A 24,021-nucleotide genomic window follows, 5' to 3' on the forward strand; every position below is an offset into this window, starting at 1 on the left:
GTGTTTACTCACATTAGTTTCACATTTTGTTTTATTTTTTTTTTGCTTGCTTTCTTTGAGCAGCCTCTGAACAGATGGCTGACTAGTTCCACTGCTATCTTCCCTTGAGTGTCTGATTCTGCATTCATAAAGCTAACGTTAGACTAGATTAGTTTCTCTGATGTCCAACCGCAGACAATTTCTCATTATTGCCTGTGGGTGAGAGAGAGAGAGAGGACAGATTCCTGCCCGGGAGTGTTTGTCTGCGCAGACAGGCTGCAGTCTTTTTCCACAACCAGGAGCGAAGAAAACAAAAAGTACCAAGAGGGCGTCTCTCCAATAGGCTGTATCTGGTGTTGGCCTGCCCTGCAGTAAGGCAAGGTTATTCAGATGAAAGATGGTGTTGAGATTAGTGAGCCCTGCCCGAGCGCGTGGACGTCCAGCGTGCCGCGCCGTGTGATTTATGAGAGTCGTGATATCAGAAGTCGCCCCATGAATAAACCATGCGAGCAGAATTAAGCTCCTGTTAAACGACGCACAGCATTCTCCCAGGTGCTTTAACAACCAGCCGGGAATCAAAGTCATGAAAGTTGTGTCGTCGTGTGCTGACGATCCCCGGGTTCTCAAATCTTCTCTGGCGCTCCTCCTAACCGCCGATGAGGCCCTCGACTTCGGCCCTGTCAGCTGATTCGTCACACGTCCATTAATACTTTACAGAGTCTCTTTAAAGCATGACTTTAATCTATATGGTTCCGAAATATAACATATATTATTTATACAATATGCAGAACTTGATGGCTCAATATAAGACAATGTAATTCCACTCAACGACTCAGCCCCATCTTATGATTTATTTATTACCACAATATCTTTGAAAATTTATGGGTTGATAGCTTAAAAGTTTCCAAATATAGATAAGATCCTAATCAGTTTGCCGATTATTTTCTCAAGTTTTCAAATAATAATTTGGTGAATGAAATCATAAATATTAACAAATGTTTTAGAACTACTTAAAGCCCAAGACTTCTAGTTTTTTTGTTTTGTTTTGTTTTTCCTTTTTCATACTAACCAACAGAACAACCACACTTATCAGATGTGATAAACAGAAAATGTTCAAAACTGAGAATCTAAAACCATTATTGGGTCGTGATTCGTACCAGCCAGCTCACCAGAACATTTATCAGATTTATCAGCTTCAAGACTCATAAGAAAATAACTTTTGTAGGACACATTTTAAAAAAGGTAAAGACTGTATTGTAAAATGAGGATGACGACTTTTTGTTTGCAGCTGCCCTGAAAAGTGGCTGATTGTGTGATTGTCTGTTGATCTGTTAGCAAAATATCTCCTGAACCACTGCATGGATTTTAACAAAACTCTCAATACATAATCATTGGATGTGTGTCTTCAATGGTTCAACTTTTGAAGTCAGCCCAATTCAAAATGGCCGCCACAGCTAATTCAGTTTAGTCAACACAGAAATGGCTATAACTCGGGTGATTTTACAGATGTTGAGCTCAAATTTGGTGTGGTAGTAGCTGACACTCATCCTCCACACGTACTTTGAGCTCTAACAGATCATGTGAGATCTTTGTTTAAAATGTGGCAGCAGATCTGTTATTTTATTTAATGTTTGATGTTGGACCTTTTATTACTTTCAGTTCAAGCTGAACAGAGTATCTTGGCTTTTATTGTCGTATTATTTGATAAAGTTTTATTGATGTTTATATATATTGCTGACTTACTATGTATTGATTTTATATTTTATACCTTGTGCAGCACTTTGTCAGTTCTGGTTGGTTTTAAATGAAAAAGAAATGGACTGGACTTGACATGTGGTTTACACTAATCAAGAAATGTCTTATAACAGATGCTGTTGTGTTACTTTATGTATGTAAGTAGTAACAAATGTAAATTAAACTTTATGGATGTTTTTCACGTTCTGTGGTGAACACTTCAGGTTATCCTTCCCAACCTTTGATTTGAATTTCTTACATGTTTCCAACCTCAATATAATGCCATATTTAATTAAATTTTCTGTTATTTGCATAATTTACAATATCATCATAATAACATCATATTGAATTTCCTCATGGTTGTAATATTGTTTTTATTTGTTTGTTTGTTTGTTTTTAGGACCTGTTTCTGTATTTGATTTGTGACAAAATCAAATCTGAAATGTTACATCCTGGTTAATTTGAAAGTTTTGTTTTCTTTAACTTTTTACTCAGTGCATACATAGAAATACACAAAATTAGGCCCACTTCAAACGTCCTTTCTATAGTGTATATTTGACATTACTTGATACAATATTTAAGCAAAGAAAAAATATACAGGGAGATGCAGAGTACTCTGACTTTCTCCAGAGAAACTTCAAACTGCATACTGTGCATGCTAATAACTTTTATTCTCTCTGCTCATCTGTACTCTGCTTGGAAAATATTTTGCAAAAGCCCACAGTTGCAGTAAAGCAACGTACGATTTTCTGCACAGTTCATCTAAACTCAGCATGCTTCATATAAAGAGTCGAACTGCTGATGTCTATTACCATAACTAAGCAGCGCATTAGTGGAGCGTCTGGTCTCAGATTTGAACGTCTTGATATTAATTTTTAGGTGGATCGTGTCAAGATGGTCAAATCTAATTATAGAGGTGTAATAAAAGAGTAAAATACCCAGAAGAGAGGTCAGGTTTAAGACACTGCTGCCGTAGCTCTCCTTGTGTTGTCAGCAATACTCAAATTCCCATAAAAGCAGCAATAAACTCTCTCTCGGGCCTTATGACTTGTTAACATTTGCCATTCCAGTGCACATACTGTATTTAGCCTCTTTAAAAAGAACATTTATTTATAAGAAATCTGGACAAATATAAAATAATCAGTTTATAGAAAGAATCTGAAAATGTCTCTCATCTAAAGATACATTTAATCTAAAAGTAAACTTACAAGGTTATCAGGTGCAAAATATGTATAAAATAAAATAAATGATTTATGTCAATAGTTTTTATTCTGAGAGGACATTTATGATGTTGTCTGTGAACTTGTTGGTATTTGTTGGCATCGAGTAGTAGCTCAGTTGTTTTTCTTAATATCAGAAGGTATTTTTCTGAAATGAGGAGGTGCAGGTGAGGCTGGAGGATAGCTAACAGATAGCAGAATAATTGGTGCATTCCCAAAGCTAGTGTCCCATTGAGATGAGTGTTGCTGACAAATTGCCAACAACATTCGCAAGGGAGTTTCTGAAATGACTTAAAACATTCACAAGGGTTCTCAATTTTCTCTTGTGAATCACAGGGCCTTTTTGGAACATGTTCTAAAAACCTGTACCACAAATTTCCTCTCAAAGTAATAACAAAGGGCATCTGGAACACGTCTGAAAGCCCTCTCAGTTTAGTTTTTGTGAGAGGTTGGTGACCTATGCAACTCAGTTGGGACTAATTAGAACTGGACGTTACAGGCAACACATAACTGGACCATGTGAATCCACCATCTTTGACTACAACAGCAGCAAGGAGACAAGCTGCAGCCTTCAGCCGCATGACCTCCAGACCATCCATCATTTTGTCTGTTTACAAAATGATGGCTGGTCTTTAGAGAGGCTCTAATATTTATATGGTCTCGATTTCTTAATTGTGTTACAACTGGCTCAGGGTCGTAATAAAAATGTGAAACCATACCGTGGTTAAAGTGCATACAAATAGATGTTTATTAACAAAAACAACTGAGGGGAACTTAGGCCTGGCCACCAAACATCCCAAGCGGCAGAGTGGACGCTGAGGGCAACCAGCGACGCAGAAGACGGAGACAGCCAGGTTAAAGTACTCTGCGCCAAATGAACAAATCAGCAGCACCTGTAAAGGGGAGGAGCACAAAGACAGACAAGCCCTGCAACCCAGGCCCAACAAGGCCCAGGGCCGTAACAATTGTCACGCAAAACTATTGCAACATTGTTGCACAATGTTCTTATGACTGTTGAGCAGCTGTCACAAGTGTCAAAAATGAGACTTTCATGGTAGTTATGCATGCTTGAATTTTGCCCAAATGTTGCCTGCAGTTTGTGCATTCGAGTGATAGACACAAGCCTGGTATTCAAGGGAAAACTTGCACATTTTCTTGCAGTTTCGTGTCTCCAACTAGTCGCCATCCATCGCAGCTCAGTGAGACACCAGCTTAACAAGAATCTAAAAACTATCTGGCCTGGGTTGAGCCCCAGGTGTTCAAGATTCTAACTCCGCCTCTGGTGGAGATGGAAAATAAAAGTTATAATATAATAAAAGAGGAGAGGTTTTTAACGCCTTATTTGACAAAGTAACTATTGCGCAAAATAAATTAAATGTAAATAATTCCTTCTTAAATATTGTGAAGTATAAATTTCCGGGCAATAAAAGCACCCATAAAGTGGAGTTACCTTTAAATCCTGTTTAATTAAGCAATAAAAACACAATCACGGCACTCTAAAATATAGTTTTCAACTGGTGAGCAGAGGTTCGGGCGTTTCGCTTATGTTCGTTTGCTTTCTTCTCCCTCTGGCCTCGAACACATCAGACATTCAGGTATGTTGTGGAAACCAGGGGAACCAGTGTTTCTGATGCACCACACCATGGCCTCTCTAATGAGCCCTGACTCCTAATGACTCAAAGCCACCAGTGGGAGAAAATGCTCGCCAGCGTGGGGGTTTATCTCATTGTCAGTCTGTGCAGTGTGGTAACATCGGTAACCTTTAGATCACTCTAAATTAGGATGCTGCAGAATCCTTCAGTAGTGATTACAAAACAGATTGAGTATCTGGAAGAATTCGCATAAAGTTGTATATGAGACTTCCGCTTGAATTTAGAGGTGGGATAAAGGGCTGATTGTGCGAAGACGTGTTACACAGCTCTGATCAGGTATTCTCTCGTGGTGCTTCAGACAAGATTGCGATATCAGGTGATGTTTCTGTTGAGTGGTTTTGATTATGTAGAGGAAAATCAGCATAAACAAGCTTGAAAAAATAGAAGAATTAGAAGCAAGCATTCTGACAAACAGAGTGAGTCGAGTTCAGAGATGTGAGGTGAGATTTTGCACAGCCCTGCGTGCTGTGAGTCATTCATCCAACCGCGCTGCAACTGGTCATCCAGGGGACAGGGTGGTTAATTGTGCTGCACTTCAATAAGTCTCAGACGTTAGACGCATGGTTTTAATCATTCAAATGTCTCTGCTGATAGGCAGTCCAGGGGACAAAGGTGACTCCGCCTCATCTAAGTTAATGTTTCTCCAGGTAGATGCCCCGGTGTTGAAAGAGGACGCCAGGATTCAGATGTTCGTATCACACGCACTGAATCCCACATAAACCTTGAGTCTGTGTTCGGAAATTTGTACATGTGCCTCGAGAGCTTAAAAAAGAGCTTGCTATTTCAGCTGTTTGTCAGCTGGAACAGATGCATCCGCTCATCGATTGGGAGGGTTTCATAGTCTCAGTAATCAAAGTGGTGACGAACAGGAGAGAAACACATTTAGGTTGAATAAGGTCTCAGGAGAACAATTTGTTTGGTGTAAAGTGAACATGTTGGAAGTTAAAACATAAAGATGCTGTTTTCAGGGATTTCCAGCTCACAGAGGGAAAGGGAAAACAGGAGAGCCCCAAGTGATGAGTGTCATATTGATTCAGCTTCTCTGACCTACGCAGTATTTTGTTCACGCTTTCTGTATGTGGAATCAATAATTATTTTACAGCTCCCTTAAAAGGAATTTCACATTATAAATAAAAGTTTGCGTTTGTACTTTAAAAGAGACATTTAAATGTCCAAACTCACTCTGAAGGAAAAGGCGAGGGTGTGTTCAAGCACGGCGAGGTATCAAGGAGTTTTTGACCTTGACATTCAGATTGTTAAAGTCACTAAACTCCTTCTGACACCGTCTGTTCTGCACACACAAACTCACGGGAGGTAGACTGTGACCAGATCAAATACGAGAGGAACTGACATTAAAACTCCTACAGGGGGTTGATTTTAAATCCACAGTTGCAGCTGCAGATTATTTCTTTGCTGAAAACCACTTTGCGTCTTGTGGGCACAAAATGTCTCGTTCTGCAGCCAAATTCATGTAATAAAACCTGAGATGAAAAACAGTAAATGGGAATTGTATTCGGTGATGGTAACAGCTTTGTTTCATCACATATTAGGTTCCCTCTAGAAAAATATAATCGCGTACAAAAAAAAAACCCTTAAGCAAAAAAGTTCAGGCTCTTTGAAGGGCGGGTTCTGTGGAAAGGTTATGAACAATTATTATTTTACCTGTTGTAGGTAGCTTCTTGAATGACCTCAGTTGGAAAAATAAATAGTTTAATTCTGACTGGATTGACCAGCTAATGGCTAGTCTGAATGGAGCCAAGCCTAAACTTGATTTCTTCCATCTTGAAACAGCTCCAATCTCAAAAAAAAAAAAAAAAGATTATTTGTTAATGCAGCAACAGTTAGCTATAGCACTTTCATTGCATTGCAGCCTGAGGCACACTGACAGGATTATTATAATAATTCTGCCAGAATAACTATATTATGTGAAAGGATTGATGTGTAAAGGTATATAAAATGTTGTTATCATGAACCGCTATGAAACATTTGAGATCTGAGCTGTTTTTTGGTTGCCCAAATCCAGTTTAGTCTTGGCCCCACTTGGACTTTCCATAAACTCATCAATCTGATAAGAATTTTACTCTATTTTTTTAAACTGAGGTCATTCAAAGAGCTACTGTATCTACAATTGGCAAGAGATGAATTGTTCATAATATTTCCAAAGAAACTCACCTCAAAAGAGCTGAACTATTCGTTTAACTCAAAAAATATTACAGAAACCTTTATTTTGGATCACACAATACATGAATAAACCAGTTTTATACAAAAGAAAAATTCAAGCCATTACTTATTTCTCTAACAGTAAGAATGCAATTAAATCTTTGCAAATATGGATCTGTTCATGACTGCCATACAGAGATCTCTAAAGGAAGTTATTTGTGAGTACAATAGACAATAAGCTTAAGTGCAATAATTTGTCTGTGTCTGGGTCTTGAAAACATTGCATATACAGAGAAAATGATGTTGAATTATTTACATAACCAAGATCTCACTGTATTATATCTTAATTCAGGATTCACAGCACATAAAGAGCAGAATATTTTCAAAGTCTTGCCTTCTGACCTCCGGGAGGAGTCATTAGTGTGAGAGATGATAAACACATCAGTGTTGACTACGTGGTTCTGTTAGCGCAATAACACTTGTGTAAGCTTCGTTATTGAGTGCAGATAATGAGATCTCGTCACATTGTGGACAAGCCACTTGTAGTGTACTAAGTGTGAACAGTTCATTGTATCAGCTCCTCTCCTGCAGTCTTTTTTGCGTGTTTGTGGTTAAATTTGTGAATAGCAGGTAGGTGGTGAGCACTGCGTGGTCGGGTTGTGGAGGCCGCACGGAGTAACGCTGGCCTTTCAGGATCAGCTTTTGTAAACTAGCTGCCTGATGAGACTCTTGATCCCATGAGAAATTTATGAGTTTGTGTGCATGCATCTGTGTGAGAGTAAGCAAAGAAGCAAATGTCTTCGGTGTGTCATCATAAGCTCATTATTTTTCCTCTCTGCTGTAGATCTGCGACCTGTCATCACCTCCACCGGCGAGTGTGTGCGTCTCTGAGTGCAGCAGCACTTCTGTCCCTTTGTGCTGCCACCGAACTGCACCGTAAGAAAACACCCAGGAACCAGAGGCTGCAGCATTAGGTGAGCTTAAGGCCATCTGCCGCCGGCTATTAGATCTGTTATTGCCTCTTCCTTTAAGGGCGCCCCGGCGCCTTAATTTGCTGGCAGTCCTCACAATAACAACTTTTGTACCACCACATTCTCAGAATCCTCCTAACCTCATCGCCTCTTGGCTTTACTCCTGTGGCCCCTGACAGCGAGCGTCAACATTTGAAAGATGTGACAGGTTATGAAGTCTTCCTTGTCCTGAGACATTTAGAGAAGTGACTCAGTGCGGTTGTCTAAACAGAGAAACACTAAAAGCTTTCAAGTTGGTGAAGCTCTCCCTGTGGTATTTGGTGAATTTTTCACAAATTTTTCACAAAAAGGCCTGAATATGAGAGGAGCTGTGACCCTTTCCATGAATGAATTTAGATTAATCATCCTGTTCAGGAAATAAACTTAACCCCTGCCTGTTCAGATTAACTGCTACTTACAGGAAGTGGAGGTCCAATTGATTTTCCTTCACATCTGAGTGAGCTACGTGCAACTTTTAGCGCAGAAGATTAGCTGGACACGGCTCACATCATTGGATAACAAAAGAAATACAGGGACACATCTGTAAAACACTGCAGCGCACACTTAATAAACCCAGTTTCATTTATGTTCATATGAAACTATTCAGTTCTTTTGTGTTTATCCTTACATGTTTGTTGCTTGTAACACAGATATATTGATGTTGTTATATGTTTACAACACAGAATACGAGCGTTACTCTCTCAAAAGGCCACATTACCATACGTCGCAGTCACATCTCTGGAAATGTCATTCAGGTATTAGCAAATAAAATGTGCTGAGTGTCAGTCATACATGTGTTCTCCAAAGTTTTTTTTTCTACTTTTTTATATGAAAATAAAATGTGCAAAAGTGTGCACTGCACCCACAAATCCATCACTGTCAGCTGATCTTAGTCGTTGCGTTTTGGCTCTCTTTAATCATATTTAAAATTTTGCTGGTTTCTGCAGGCATTTGCCAAACACAACACATCCTAATGAAAGAACTAAATTAAAATGTGTATTTACAGAAGGATAGGAAGTAAAGATATATCTTTGTTAAGAACATAGACTTTGAAACACACATGGGCAAAATGTGGCACAAGGGCCAGAATGAGCCCTTTGAGCATATTAATCCGGCCCTTGATGTGAAACAAATACATCATGAAATAATTTAATCAAAGACAGGATTTATTGAAAATGTCAAAGCAAGATAAGTTACATACTGATTTTTTTGTTGTTGTTGTTTACAACAAAGAGCACTGTCTGTGTTTATACGAAAATAAACCTAAACTTTTCTTTGTCAGATAAAAGTTTCAAAAGGAGAAAGAGAAAAAAACTTCATATGTTGCTTTTTGTAGTTCCTAAGTTTTGGTTCACAGGTTGTATTTTTAATATACTAAGGTAATATTGCTGCGTTTTGACTAAGCATGCCACCAAGCTTTTCATAATCTATAAAATAAAAGCATCCTGAAAATGTCTTTTGACATGTCTGCCTCGATTAAATATTTGTAGAAAACAATCTGTCTAAAATGTAAAAAAAAAAACCCATCTCTCTATATCTTGCCACACAAGTAAAAAAAAACAGCTTTTTGCGCTGAGTGTGTGTTTTTGCAGATATGATGTGTGTAAGATCCAAGTGGCATGCTGTGCCTGTGTCTCAAAATCAAGGTGAGGCCAATCGATCCCTTTAACAAAGTCAAAATGGTCCTCTGGGAGGAAAAAAGTTGCCCAGCATTGCTATGAAATAAACTGCCTAATTAAAAAAAATACACACTCTAATATTTTGTAAGACTGCCTGCAGAGAGTTGTGTCTGTGGCATTATTTAGATAAGTTAATGCAACATCACAACTTTTATTTTAACTAGAGTTACGTTAGTATCTTTAATTGATAACGTGAGTCCGTCAAGTTACAGAGATTCTCAGTGGGGTTAAAGTCTGGTCCCTGTGGTGGTAAAAGCTCGTGTGTAAATTCTTTCCTGTGCTTTTTTAAAATTGTCCCTTTCACAGTCTGAGTAAGATAAAGCTTAATATCTTGGAACATACCAGTGCTATCAGAGAGAGGAAAAAAACAGAATTATAGCTTTCTTATTGCAAGTAAAAATGATAATATTTGACTTGAGCTCAAGTGTGATTTGAAGTACCCAAAATATCAAAAACCCAGCAGAAAGTTGCCCCACGGTGTTTACTTCTGAAGAGTTTTATTTTTAAAAAGCTGAGCGCTAATCCACCCTTTATCAATACATTTTTTTTCTTTCCTATTTTCCTCTCAGAGAGAAGGATGGGGTCAGCAAATGTCCCGCTGACTTGGCTCCTCATTCTTGGCTTCACCACTGTTGCGTTGAATCTCAACCCTGATGACCCCAACGTCTGCAGCCACTGGGAGAGGTGAGCACGGACCTCCTTGCGTTTTCCACAAAAAAACAAAAAAACAAAAATATTTTTTTCAATTCTAGACCTCTGACTCAGTGGACTTACGGTGTCAGCAGCTGGATCTGTTTTCGTGTGACTGTGGCTTCGGGTCATGATATACTGTTAGAGTCCATACAGCCATATCGATCTCACACAGCCCGAGAAACATGGGAGGGGTTTCAGTTTCGAATGAAATATGCAGGCAGATTGATCAATGTAAATTCATTCCACTCAATCATGACAGCCATTGTGCCTGAATAAATATCAGCTGTGCTGGGTAGTGGCACTTATGAGAAATAAGCAGGAATAATTTTTACTCTTAAGACAACGGGGCGGAACGAAAGCCTTGAAGATGTATTGCTTGGATTATTGCCTGACCAAGGTGAAGGTACTTAGGAATGGTGGTTTCATCTTGTTGGCATCAGAATAAAACCCCTAAATGGGTGGTATTTGTGGCTTTAAGGGCTTTCAATATTCTCAGGTACCTCTAGATTCATGTATGTCTTAAAAGGGAGCTTTTTTGCATTATAGCAGTTTTATTGGTGCTGTAATAAGCTCTGTTTGTCCCCAAACACCTTCAAGAACCATGAACAGCTTTTATTGAAACTGTTTTCATTATGAATGCTCAAATAAAAAGAAATATTAGGACCTTTTTATTCACTATAAGTACAGAACTGTTAAAAAAACAAACGAACAATTTTTGCAGATTATTACCCTTGGAACTGACACATTACTGTAAAATATGGTCAAGGCTGACTGAGTTTTCACTACTTAAAATGCAGTTTAATTGTGCTGTTCACTGATTCCCAACATGGGTGTCAGGTCCTTTCTAAAACTTCAAAAAGTAACATGAACTTATGCTGCACATTTAAATATGCAGATCTTATTTTAATAATGATTATTTTCTTTTTAAAAATTTCTAAATATGTCGAGTTAAAACAATCATTTACCTTATACTGGGTAAAAAGTTTAAAGAAAAAAACAAGGTTTTTGACAGAATTTCAAGTAGCTTTTGGCAGTATGACACATACCAACCAACCTACCTCCCTACATTTAATCAATCAATCAATCAATCAATCAATCAATCAATCAATCAATCAATCAATCAATCAATCAATCAATCAATCAATCAATCACCAAGGGCATTCAAACCAACATGCACTGTGCCATTTAAGTGGTATCTTTTTAAATTTCTCTTTTTTTATGAAACATCTTAAACAGGAAACTGAATTTCTAATAAAGTACAATTACCTGAACATTGTAAGTAAATCTTGATTCATGTAGCACCTTTTAAAACCAAAATTACAAGGTGCTCTATATCAAATAAGATACAATAAAAACAAATACAAATGATATAAAAAAAGAAAACCAATCATGAATTCATTGTGAGCAATAAAAAAGCAATTAAAATAATGTAAATTTTAACCCAAAACTGAAGCGTTAATCACAGAAAGCATCTTGAAAAGAGGTAAGTTTTTAGTTGTGATTTAAAGCACTCTCTGAAGAGCTCACTATCCTGACTTTTAGAGGAAGACTCTTCCAGAGTCTGGGACCCTGGACAGAGAATGGACTTTAGGGGTGTATTGTGTATGAGTGCAGACCAGTCCTTCTGTGTGTTATTAGTCTTTTTTCTTGTTTCCTTTCAGCTATGCTGTGACTGTTCAGGAATCCTACGCTCACCCATTTGACCAGATCTACTACACCAGATGCACAGACATTCTCAACTGGTTTAAATGCACACGACACAGGTATGTTTGAGCTAACATCACGCTTTGTTTTTCTATCCCTTCAGTCAACAGATGTTTGGTATTGTTAAAAGTTAAAAGGTCCCTAAAAGCCACAATAAAAACCATCTAACTGAGAAAAGGTCAAAGGTTTTATGATAACCATCTTAAATAGAAGATGCTGTCATGTTTCATTTACTTCACAGTAGAAACTTAACTTTATAGACACGCAGGCTTTTATGTGTGAAACAGGCTTCCAGTAGCTCTACTCCTTACCTCATTGTATGATTTCCCTGCTGATACCTTTAAATGTGCTACTAACAACAAATTATCACGCAACCTTTGCCTTCTATGTTTTTTCTTTCTGCCCTTGGGAGATGTTTCCTTTCTTTGCATCACGTAGCCGTCTCCGTGTGTCTAATTTAACAGGATCAGCTATAAGACGGCTTACCGGCGGGGAGTGAGGACCATGTATAGGCGCCGCTCTCAGTGTTGCCCTGGTTACTTTGAGAGCGGAGACTTGTGTGTTCGTGAGTATCTTTTTTTTTTCTTTGTTTTTTTTTTAAAAACCTCCTTTGTCCTTGCTGATGACATTTCAGGGCATATCTGCAAGACCTTTAGTTAAAAAAAAAGAAGGAAATATTAGAATTGACTGTTTCTGTTGCAGAAAAATCCCACCAGGCCATTGGCTCTCACTTCCTCCACTCTGATCCTGTGGGACGTTCTGTGAGACTAGAGCATTTCCGTCTGTGTTGACGTAGCACCTTTCTAGTGGATTTGTCAAGTTGGACGTGATTTTTTCCATAACTTGATAAGATTGCACTCTATTTCATATCCTCAGCCTGCTCCCCATGCTCAAGCAAGAAGAATTTAATTGAAGTTGTATAGCAATGACAAAAATTAACGAGCCAAGGAGGTGCTGGTTAGAAACCAAAGAGCTTTAGCACCGAAGATAAAAATTTCACCTGAATTCAGTAACTGGAAAAGAGCAGTAGCATAAAAATTAGATGGCATCCTGATAACAATCCCTCACTGTCACTTTTATCACTTCATTAATGGTCGCTGAATTCTTTTTCTACTTCCTCACATCAAACCGAATCTTTTTGCACGTTGGTCAAATAAAGACGGAACAGTAGCCTTGGAGAGTTATGTTTTTGATATCCTCTCCTTACCTTATGTTTTATTCCCTTTAGATAAGTTTAGCATTAGAATTGCGCTTTAATAGTTTCCTACATCTTCTGCAGCTTGAGGGGGTTTCGGATACAATGACTGCAGCCGTGTGGGTTTGCTCTTTGACCACAGCTGAGCTTGTCCTTGTCGAGGCTTTAATCGCCTCGGGGGTAACAGTTTCCCTGGAATCCAGCCAGCAAAAGAACGAGCTGGTGTGATTATATGGTGGTCTTAAGGAGTGAGGTGCAGACTGATCAATAATGCATTCATTAGGCGTTTAACTGACAGCAGAGGCATTTGTTTATTAATAGGCTTTCAGGGTGTTAAACAGGTGAATCTGCAAACTAAAGAGGTGCCTTCTAGAATCGGAGCTCCTCTTCGCGTGATGGGTTTTGCTTTCATTTTCTGTGAGGCTGAGCGAATGCAGCCACCCACCTCTTTAACCCACCGTCTTTCAGGTGAGGTGGTGAGACTGAGCTGATAGAGGTCAAGAAGGCAGTGTTTGCTTTCTGCTTCCTTTGCAAAACGTTCCCTTTTAATCGTTGCACGCTCACCGCAAGGATTAAGAGATTTGTACTCCTCAAGCAGTTTTGCAAGCAGCGACAAAAGGGAACATTACAGTGTAAATCAGCCTGAAATTAATTGATTTTGTCAATTTTACATGTTTCCTAAATGTAAAATACCTCCCCTATTCATGTAGTGTTTGTTTAGCGTAGCTTTCGACATGGAGTTGATTTAATTAAAAGTCTGAAATGCTTCAAGAGTTTTCCCTTTTAGTGTTGGCTGCTCTTTTCATTTTTGTCATATGGCACCACATCAGCGCTCACATTAGCTCTGATGCGAGGCGGCCAAATGAATCTGGGGATGTTGAGACCACAAAAATTCCTACACGAGCACACACAAGCAGAGTGCTTCTGACACTAAAAATCAACACCTTATCTTTAAATATCATTTTCCATGTTTTTATAGCTGGATTTTCTGAAGGCACATCGCAGTGAGATGAACTTTGATCTGCTTCTCTTTAATTAGCACTTGAAGTTTCCAGTGAGAGGTCTTTATTATTTCTTTGACCTTTGATCTGTCGTAAGTCATTACCTTAATATGTTACAAGCTTATGAAGAGAATGTGAGGAACTCATTTTCTCGCTAATAAGCATGATTATTACAGTTGTGCATGAAGAAGTGAGAGGAACTCACTAATGACGAGAGCTCGTAATATCTTCAGAGGCTCTGCAGGGCTGTAAGTTTTACAAAGCATTAAGTCCAGATGACTCCTGCATGACTCCTGCCTCGTCTGGTGCTGAAACATTTTAAAATGACTTTGGCTGTAGAGTAAGCTCAGCTTTAAATAGGATGCTCGTTTGGATTTTGACAATCTGAAGTCAGTTATTTTTTTCAGAAATATATCTTGTGCATTTGATTTGTTTTTAAGTTTATGCTTTCCTTTTAACACTTTGAAGCCCTAGTTATAAAAAAAAAACATTATCTGGGGATGGGGATGTAGTTTTCAGAATTTTTAAAGCACCAAAGCTATATTCTGACATCTTCCATGGGAGCTTTCCTATGAAATAAAAATATCTGAGGCCACAGTTCTTACTGTCCAAGTCTAAAAATTACACATATGACCAATAATAACTATTTAAACTGGTCCAAATCTGCTCATCTTCACAACTCCAGCAGATTAAATAATAAACGCTAGTGGCGGCTGACAAGGTGGGCACAGAGCAGGTTTGATATGGGCGGAGGTGGGCTACAAAACAATGTGCATGACTTAGAATACAGTTTTACCAGCCAAGCACATGAAAATAGACCATGATTTAATAAAACTGACCACTTAGAACAAGGCCACAAGGAAGCTTGCTCTCAAACACTCAGACTTCAGCAAAACTGTAATGGAAATCTTGTATATCCTATATTCTCACAGTTTCGTCAATTTTGAGTCACCAACTAGTCCTTTTCATTGATAATGAATAAACTGTTCATAGTTTTTAACATTGGTTTGTATATCTGCTTTATTTTGGTGATTAACAATAAGTGCAAAAACAGTTGCCCAGACAATGAGTGACCTCTCTCACACTCAATAGTTAGGAAATACTGCATATATTAATATTACATGACTAGCAAGGGAAAGCATAACCTTAGTAACAAAGAAATTAAATATGGGCAAATGTCTGACCAATTAAACCTCCGAGTGTCTTCACTTATTACTGTTTCCTGTCACCCCCCTATGCTTGCTTGAAAATAAGCCATCCCTGTTTTATGCACAGGCTTGTAGAAGAAGCTTAGATTGATTCATCCATCAGCTATAATAATGTTTTCTTTTTTCACTACAAACTGTTGTCACTTTCATTTGTCACCAAATGCTGCAAAAAGCAAAAACAGGTGAAGAAATCTATTTTTATGAGACATTTCAGTGGGTTGTAGTTTGAGCAAAAGATATTAAATTTAATAACATTACATTGCAATCACCAATTAGCTCCATTGTTCCATGTTCTGATAACACCTCTGCATAATGAGTTAGATTAGCCTTTTATCTAGATGAAAGACTCAATTTTCCAACAGATTCCTTAGACACGAGTTAGACAGGGTGATTCATGAATTTCAATTAAAATGAAAGACCTACCTTCTACTTTATTATGCCTTTCCCTTCAGTACACTGGTTCAGATCTCAGGAGAAGGGTGCGCTTTATCCTTTCTCCTGTAGTCAAAACTTCATTTCCATATTTCTTTTTTTTTTTTGAAGGATGTGACACATTTGCATGTCCCTGTTCCCGCTGATCAGAATTTGCTGATTGAAACTAAATGAAATCAACTCATCACGGTGACATTGAATTTGTCTCCTCTTCCCTTTGAATACCCTGCATGCTGTGGACTCATTGATTACAGGTAGTCGATCTCACTACTTTCGTCAGCACAAATGTTGGAGCTCTTCCTTCTTTTCTTTTTGCCGGCTTTCTCTAATTAGACAGTTTTTCACCAGAGTACCGCCGCTCAGAAATCTGCCCTGAATTATCTTCCAATCTGTGGTTTAGCTTTTTTTTTTTCTTCAATTTTTGCCATGGTTGCATTTTTGCATTTACCCATGGTTTGTGGGTGTTTTAGGATACGCTCCTCGTTTTGCTGCATCTCACTCACTGGTGGTGGCTCCTAATCGAAGCCTGATTTAGTGATAATTTGTGGTAACTCTGTTCAGGCCCTGCGGACCTCTCTGACTGACTTGTGGGTGCTGTAGCATTGCGCCTTCTTTTGTTCGGGAAGAAAACCTGATACTGTCCTCCTACCCAGACACAAAACAAAAACTAAAGGACAAAACAAGCAGAAGTTGGAGGAAGTGTTAGATGAGGTTGGATCAGTTAAGGGGACTGACTGTCTGCTCCGCTGCCCTTGGATTGTGTATCATCCCCCTACAGACCATGTTAGTGGACTGCTGATTCCCATCAGGCATGGTTTCTCTCTCTTTGTATTTGCCTGCCTGTCTCCTTCCCCAGATAAGAGCCTGCTTGTCTTAACCCTGCTGGCCAGATGACCTTGGCTGCCAAAATTTTATTCATGCTAAGTACCTACAGTATTTTGCAATAATCGCCCTGCCTCGTTTCACCATGTCACAAAAAAGAAAGAAAAGAAAAAAGATTCTCTATGCTAGTCGCTTTTTTATCCAGTTCAAAAAAAAAAAGAAAAAAGTTCAATTCTTGCGAGCGCTCTTCCAGGAATACGAATGCCGACTTGATCAATTTGGTGTTGTGTTGCTCAATATAAATGATCAAGAAAGCTGCACACTTAGTAAACACTGCAGTGTACTTGCAACATTAAAGCTTTACTATATGGCAGAGCATTAGAGATGATTTACAGCTTGTTCCGCTGGGGCTCAGCCTGCTGATTACAACTTGCTGTGGAAAGTAAAGCTCTGTGTAAAATCAAGGTGTTAGTTAAAAACAGAAAGGATTCATTGAGCTCCGGTGTCAAATACTACAAATGGATGGTGCATGTGAGTGCCAAATTGAAAATTTAGTTCCAAGTCAGAGATATTGAGTGTTCAGTTTTATGGGCCGTTTTCCTTCAGCTGTTATCTTGGTAGTTTTAATTATGCTGTTTATTGGTGGTTTATTGATCTTTTTGCATGTGTGTTAACGCAATTATGAACCGCTCTGATGGAGAAATGTCTCTGTGTCGCAGCTCTGTGTACAGAGGAGTGTGTGCATGGCCGCTGTGTGTCTCCTGATACATGCCAGTGTGAGCCCGGATGGGGAGGACTGGACTGCTCCAGTGGTGAGTGTACTTTTACTTTAGACTTATTTATTCATGATGTGCTTTCACAGCCTGTAGGTCCATAAGACTTTGCTGTGAATCTGTTTTGCCTCTGTGTCCGTCTATCTCAAAGCTGCTCAGCTTTGTGTCCTCTCTTCTTAGCAAACACAGCCAATGGAGCAGGTAAGTCACAATGAATTCATTTTCATTTGCTGGAAGTGGAAGTGATTTGCTTGATGAATCTAGCGGATGGATGGATGGTTGCTTCCCTCTTGTGTCTACCTGACTCTTTGTTTTGGTCTTAATCATGATTAGACTGTGACTTGTTCAGTGAAATGATGGATCGGGGCCAAACTGAAACAAATCGTTGTGCCGGTCTCTCTGTTTACTGGGCCTACCTCGTCCCCCCAGTCTGGATGGGAGGGCGGGCATGTCCATCTTGCAATCAGCTAAATGCTGGAGCCTCACTCAGGCCGGAAGGAGCAAGGAATCCATATGTAGTCCTTTGTGATATTAAAAAGAAACAAAGTAAATAGGAAAATTGCTTACACAAGGCTCCCTTTCTTTAGGACAGCTATAATTATCGCTCACCGCTATGAAAGATGGGAAGAACTGTAATTGCCTGTGTGTGCACGTGTTTGTTGTCTGTTGTGTTAGCAAACAAATCTCATGAACCACTTGACGAATTTGATTCTAAAAAATTCTAAAAAAGTAGTCAATTGGAATTGGAGTCATCATGAATTGGAGTCAATTCAAGATGGCTGTCGCAGCTGATCTAACACAATAATGCTATAACCCAGTTAGTTTCACAATTATTCAGCTAAAATTTGTTGCGGTAGAAGCTGGAAGTCTTCTGCCTCACCTATGATGATTGCTATTGGATTAGATTAAATCTTTGTTTAAAAACGTTGGGATACAAGGTGGCCAGGGCTTGTTTTTTACTGAGCTAAATTTCCTTTCAGTAATGCATATCACATGCATGGCAAAAGTTTTAACAAAAATCTTGCACGATCACTCAACATATGTGTTGGGAATGGCTGTATATGTAAAATCGACTGAGTTATAGACACTTTTGTGCTTGCTAAGATTGATTAGCTGCAGTGACCATCTTGAATTAGACTGACCCCAAAAGGTAATCAGCTGTAAATGTACATCCACAACTATAGAAAATGCCTGTTTCTACACACACGCACGCACACACACACACACACATAGAAACAGGCAGTTAGGTGATTGCTGGCCTTTCAAGGGGGTGAGCAATAATAATGTCTGTGACAGAGTCATCATTTTCTGACCTCTAATTGATAACATCAACAGTTCACCTCCCCTCCACCCAAAACACGCACGCACACACACACACACATGCACACACCAACCCCACCCTGCCATTTAACAGCCACTCCCTGTCGCATAATTAGAAATGAGTAATGGCAGATAAAATCATATCAGCAGTGTTACTGTATAGATCTATGAGTTTTCATTAGCAAGAGAGCCATTCACTGATTAGCGACTGTGTGTAAATCAGTCTCTTTTGCTGTTGCGGCGCTCTCTTCCAGGTGGATTCATCGGCGTAAATGACAACCCTGATGTGTTTGCTGCTGCTCCCTGTTCTTGACTGGTGACGGTCCAGCAGGGAGGATTTGAGGGTACTGGCCCTCGGGGACTCTTGTCCCACTCTTAGTTAGTTAGGAGTGCAGCCATGTGTGTTTTCCAGTCTGCAGGTGCTTAGCTAATCCACCTTACTAAAAAACTGACTTGATGATTGAGACGGAGGCATTATTCATAACTTTAGATTTCCATACCAGGCAAGATTCCAGACTTTTTCATTTATGAGCCTTCATCTGTAGAAATTAGGATTGCGTGCCAATTTTTAAATTAAATCTGCCCTCCTTTTCCTTCGTGTAAACGGTTCAGCATGTTTTTTTTTGTCTGCCACCATAACTGTAAATTATAATTTCACCCAGCACAGATCGGAAATGTGGCTTTTAAAAAGGTTTTTATGTGAGAGAATGCAGCTGTAATGTCAGGCTGAGGGGCACAAATTAACAGCTCAGAATAAACATCATTATTTATTAGTTCTTTTGTTTTACCGCTGTTGTTTTAGACTTGTGCGTTTTTAAAAAGCCATTTCCATAGTGGGAAGAATGCTCTGGTCACGTGACCAAAAAAAAAAGTGTGAATGTGATAAAAAAAAAAAAGAAAAGAAAAAAGTGTGTCGCCCAAGCTTGGAGATGAAGGGCTGCTGTGGGATGCTCTGCGGCCTAAAGCTGAAGTGACAGCCTTTCAGCAGTGATCTGGAACCGGATCAAAGACTTGGACATAGTTTCTGGAGCAGCACCCACCAGGAAGCAGTTTTGTATTTGGGTCAGGTGGTGAAAAGAAAGAGTTGGACAATCGTTTGTTGCCAGAGGAAAGAAGGCGATCAGGTGGGAGAGGTTCGGTGAATTGTACTGCTGAAAACCAGATGAGAAGTTGTGTTTTTTTTCCCCTTTTTTTTACTTCTGGTCTCTTCTTGCTATACTCAAAGGACATTTTGTTCCTTTTCTTTGATGAGAAACGATTGAGACCTGACTTACCCTTTGACCTGGCTGCAGTCCTGAGACGTCACAGCCTCGTCCCTGTAGGACACGCTGGTAAACGGGTAAAACAGCAAAACAGGATGTTGATGGCTGTTTGCAGGTGCAGCCTTGTTCTACATCTGTTAGTGCGAAACTGGAGCAGTCTGAGTAGAAGTTGTTTTGTTTTTTTTTCTCAAAAGAGTGATGAATGATTCAGTGCTGCTGTTGGTGATTGTGATCGCTCTGATGTCTGCGTGTCTGTTTGTGGAGTGTGTGCTCTTAAAAAATGTATGTCTGATAATGTGTTGTGCATTTAATCTTGTTTTTTTTTCCATTTGAACAGGTATGCCACTAAAAGAGAACCTTGTATTTGTTAATGTTATCTGTTTTTTTCTGAAGACAGCTTGTTTTTTTCCTGTTTTTTTTTTTTGTCTTGCTTGTCTCTTTTTGCCAGACACATTGTTTTGTCTGTAAAGTTTTTTTCCCCTTATATTTCTCAATAGGAATTTTTAAATGGATGAAAGAAAAAAAAAAAGAAAAAAAGATTAAACAGCAATTTTAGCGGAGGCCGTTCGGTTAAATGGAGCTCCGCTTATGGGACCGAACAGTATGTCTTCAGTAATTTTAGTGGGCTGATGTAAAGTGCTGGGTTTTGAGAATTTAGCAACATTATTGGCTGCAGTCTGCAGCAAATATAGTTCGTGCTGGTGTAAAGAGAGCCACACAGAATGAGGCCCAAATCAAATCTTTGTATGATATTATGAGTTTATTGAGCGAAAACTACACAAACTTTTTCAGAATTTTATGAGTTTCCTGGGCCTAAAAGTAGACTCTCCTTTTTTTGTAGCTGCAGAGAAACACTCCAGTTCTTTCTTTTTTCTTTTTCTTTTCTTTTTTTTCCTTCACTGAAATGTACTTTACAACTCTTGAAGATTCAATTCTGGTGATGAGTTACTATAGGTCACCATACACTACACTAATAATGGTTTTCAAATAAAGAGAACAATAAAGATAAATGTTTATGCAGAAGGCATATTTAGCCATGACTGCCAATGCTTAAAAATTATTACATGTAATAAAGCATTAATTTTATGTGCCTCAGTCAGATTTTGATTTGCTCCCATTATTCAGGGAGAAAATGTCCTTAAACATAAAGCATTTAGTGTTTCTCTTTTTTATGTAAACTTCTCCCACTGTGCTGGAAGTGTTTGCCCACTAGTGCTGGAATTATAAAAATCAATGCTCAAAGATAATCACCTGAAAAGCCCAAGGAAGAGTGGAGCTTTGTTAACCGCGAAGCATCCTTTGTGTACTTGGAAGAAATTCATCACACTTAATGGTATAAATCTGTTGTGGTTAGTCAGCCGTGGAGCATGAGGTAACACATTCCTGCTCACATTCAAATGCAAACCTCTGGTGTGGGTTCTGTGCACATGATTAATTGATAAATGTGGCCAGTACAAATGCTTTTTTATGGCCTGTTGCATCAGATGAGATGCTACATTCTTCTTGTTTTATGTTAATCTAATGGTAAAGTATTTATTTTGAGGTTTAAAGAAACAGTTTATTTTGAGTGTCGTTTTAGGGGTTAAGGACTCAAAGAATCTTCAGCTTTATAAATTTTTTCCCCCCCTTGTTGCTCAGTTGATGTTTCTCCAACCAGTGAAAACACAACATGAAGGAGCAACAAGAGCAAACGGTGTTGTTAGACCTCATTTTCGGCTTGAAAAACACTCCCCGTGAGGACTCCCGCTGGAATATGTCAGGAGTATTTACACATTACTGCTCAAAGTTCCGTCTGAGCCAGATGCTTCCTCTCGATCCGGCTGCAGCAGAACATTGACATGCATCGCTGTCAAAGACCAAGAGGCTAAATCATATTCAATATGACAGACATGCATACAGATATACTCTTCTTTGACACATCAGTCTAAATGTCACTTAACTTTGCTCTCAGAACTTCTCTCCTCATCAATCTTGCAGACAGAGAATACACACTTTATGGGTGTGTGTTGGTTGAGTTTCTTTTAGATGATGCTTCCATACTCCCCCCAACAAAAAGAAAGAAACAAAAAAGTGAGATTTCATTTTCACACTGGCTTTTTGGAAAAGAAGTCCTCATCAATTGAATTCCTCATTATTCAAGCATGTAAAAAGACACTTTAGGGGAACTATAAATATTCTAACTATAGCGTTCTGACGGGGTGTCTTTCTCCTTGTATCAGTCGATGCCAACTGTCTCGTTCATTTTGGCAGATCAAAGCATCCAGGCAGGGATATTTCTCTCAAGGGGACAGGAAATGGACCAATCTATAATGGCTCATACCTCTGTGCATGCATATACGATGTGCATTAGCAGGCGCAGCCAGTCCATGAAGGCAGATAGGGTGAACCCCACTACCCAAAAAGTAGTTCCTCTTAATAAATTATGTAAATTACATAATTACTTAGCTTGTGTGTATTGTTTTGTTTTGTGTTTTTTAGCTATTTTGACAATTTTGAATGGAATTCAAAATAGTTTTTGGTGATTTATTATCAGTATTTTTATTTTTTTTTTACTTATTTGCAGTTATGGGGCAGGGCAGGTCAACGTCTGCATTCGTCAGTAGATTTATCATATCTCCTGTCTTCATTGATCAGAGCTGCAGGCAGTGCCAATAGAGTCTCACTGGAACGGAAATAATTTTGCCTCATGGACATATTCTGCTGGTTTTAACTTATTACTTCAGCAACAACTAACTCTGGAGCTCACTTGATCTTATCAAATGCAGGAGTGGCGTGGAGCAAAACCTTCTATGTCCAACGGGGGAGATGTGGTTTTAAACAACAATATTTGTGAGACTAAAACTAGAAGATAAATTATGAGTCAACAGCTTTGAGCAGAGAGACTGGACATGAACTGAACACAGAAAATTAAAGACAGAGGGGAGTATTCAACGGGACATTTTCTCCAACATAGGCCTATTTTCTGTATCTATAGCTACTGAGATCTCCCACAGGTGGATCTTATTTAACTAATTATGTGGCTTCTGAACATAATGGTTGGACTTCAAAGCATAAGTGGTGAATATATATGCACACATGACTTCTTCAGTAACATTTTTAAATTATTTAACAATTTCTTCTCTTTTCTTCATAACACACTCTTGACCGATGGGAGGGAGGTAGAGGGAGAACAAAAGTAACAATTTTGTGCACAAAAAGCAGCAAGATATATATATATATATATATATATATATATATATATATATATATATATATATATAATCTGTGTGGTTAATGATTCAGGAAACAAATGCCTGCTCCAGTGATATTTCTGCTCAGGAGCTGCTGCTGTGTATGAGTGGACTTTAGTCCTACAGCACCGTCAGTTCTGTTTCTCTACGCTGCACTGGGTTCTTTAGTAGATTTGTGCAACTGATGCCATCCTTTCTGACACAGAAAAACAGGTTTCTGCACCAACATTCTTCTTTTTTTTGTTGTTTTAATAAAGCACCATGTCAACTTTATATTGGTTGTTACAATTACAAGTTATAGGTTTCCTGTAGATTCTTTGATCAATAGTAAGACTACTGAGTAGGTAATCAATCTCTTGTTGTCATTTTGAAGTGGTGTCAGATGTTGGTGATCTTGCTTTTCATAAACTTAAGCAGGTAGTTTTTGTTTGGGTATTATCTTCGACAGCTGGCTACTAGTTGGTGAGCAGCTTTTGCAAAAGATGAGACTCATGTCAATGTTTCATGATATTCCCAAGAATGATCAATATTCTCTCAAAATAGTCACAGAGTTGTGGGCGTCTCCATCTCATCTCAAAAGCACAGTACCTGTGGGAGCAGAAAACTTGTTCAGGTCTAAAAACCCCTCTAATGATAAATAATAAATATTAAAAAACCTGGTTATCTTCATTTCTAAAGTGTACCCCAGTAGAAAAACCCCCACAAAAGTGGCGTGGGTACAGTGTCGATATGAAGTGGGCTGATGTGAGCGGAAAGTGAATGAAATAATGTGCACGGCCAAGAATACAGTTTTGCAAGCCATGCACAGACAAAGAAGCTGTGATTTTTAAGAACTGTCCGTGCAAAATGTAACTGCCAGAAACACTTATAATTCAGTGAGGCTGCAACAGAAAATTTGTGTATTTTCTCACAATACTGAGCCAAGTTTGAGTCACCATCTAGTCTCC

General features: G+C 38.8%; 1 protein-coding gene across 1 annotated transcript in view; it reads left to right on the forward strand.

Annotated features, from left to right (window-relative positions):
• The window catches only part of megf11 (multiple EGF-like-domains 11), an 84,372-nt gene that overhangs the window by 12,650 nt on the left and 47,701 nt on the right, over positions 1 to 24,021 (forward strand). Inside the window, exons 2-6 of the mRNA XM_017405514.2 lie at positions 7,590 to 7,719; positions 10,004 to 10,118; positions 11,789 to 11,890; positions 12,296 to 12,396; positions 17,209 to 17,301. Of these exons, the coding sequence (XP_017261003.1) occupies positions 10,012 to 10,118; positions 11,789 to 11,890; positions 12,296 to 12,396; positions 17,209 to 17,301 (403 nt within the window). The 5' untranslated portion in view covers positions 7,590 to 7,719; positions 10,004 to 10,011. The remainder of the gene's footprint in view (positions 1 to 7,589; positions 7,720 to 10,003; positions 10,119 to 11,788; positions 11,891 to 12,295; positions 12,397 to 17,208; positions 17,302 to 24,021) is intronic.

This window comes from Kryptolebias marmoratus, linkage group LG11 (assembly GCF_001649575.2).
Source record: "Kryptolebias marmoratus isolate JLee-2015 linkage group LG11, ASM164957v2, whole genome shotgun sequence".
Classification (NCBI taxonomy): Eukaryota; Metazoa; Chordata; class Actinopteri; order Cyprinodontiformes; family Rivulidae; genus Kryptolebias; species Kryptolebias marmoratus.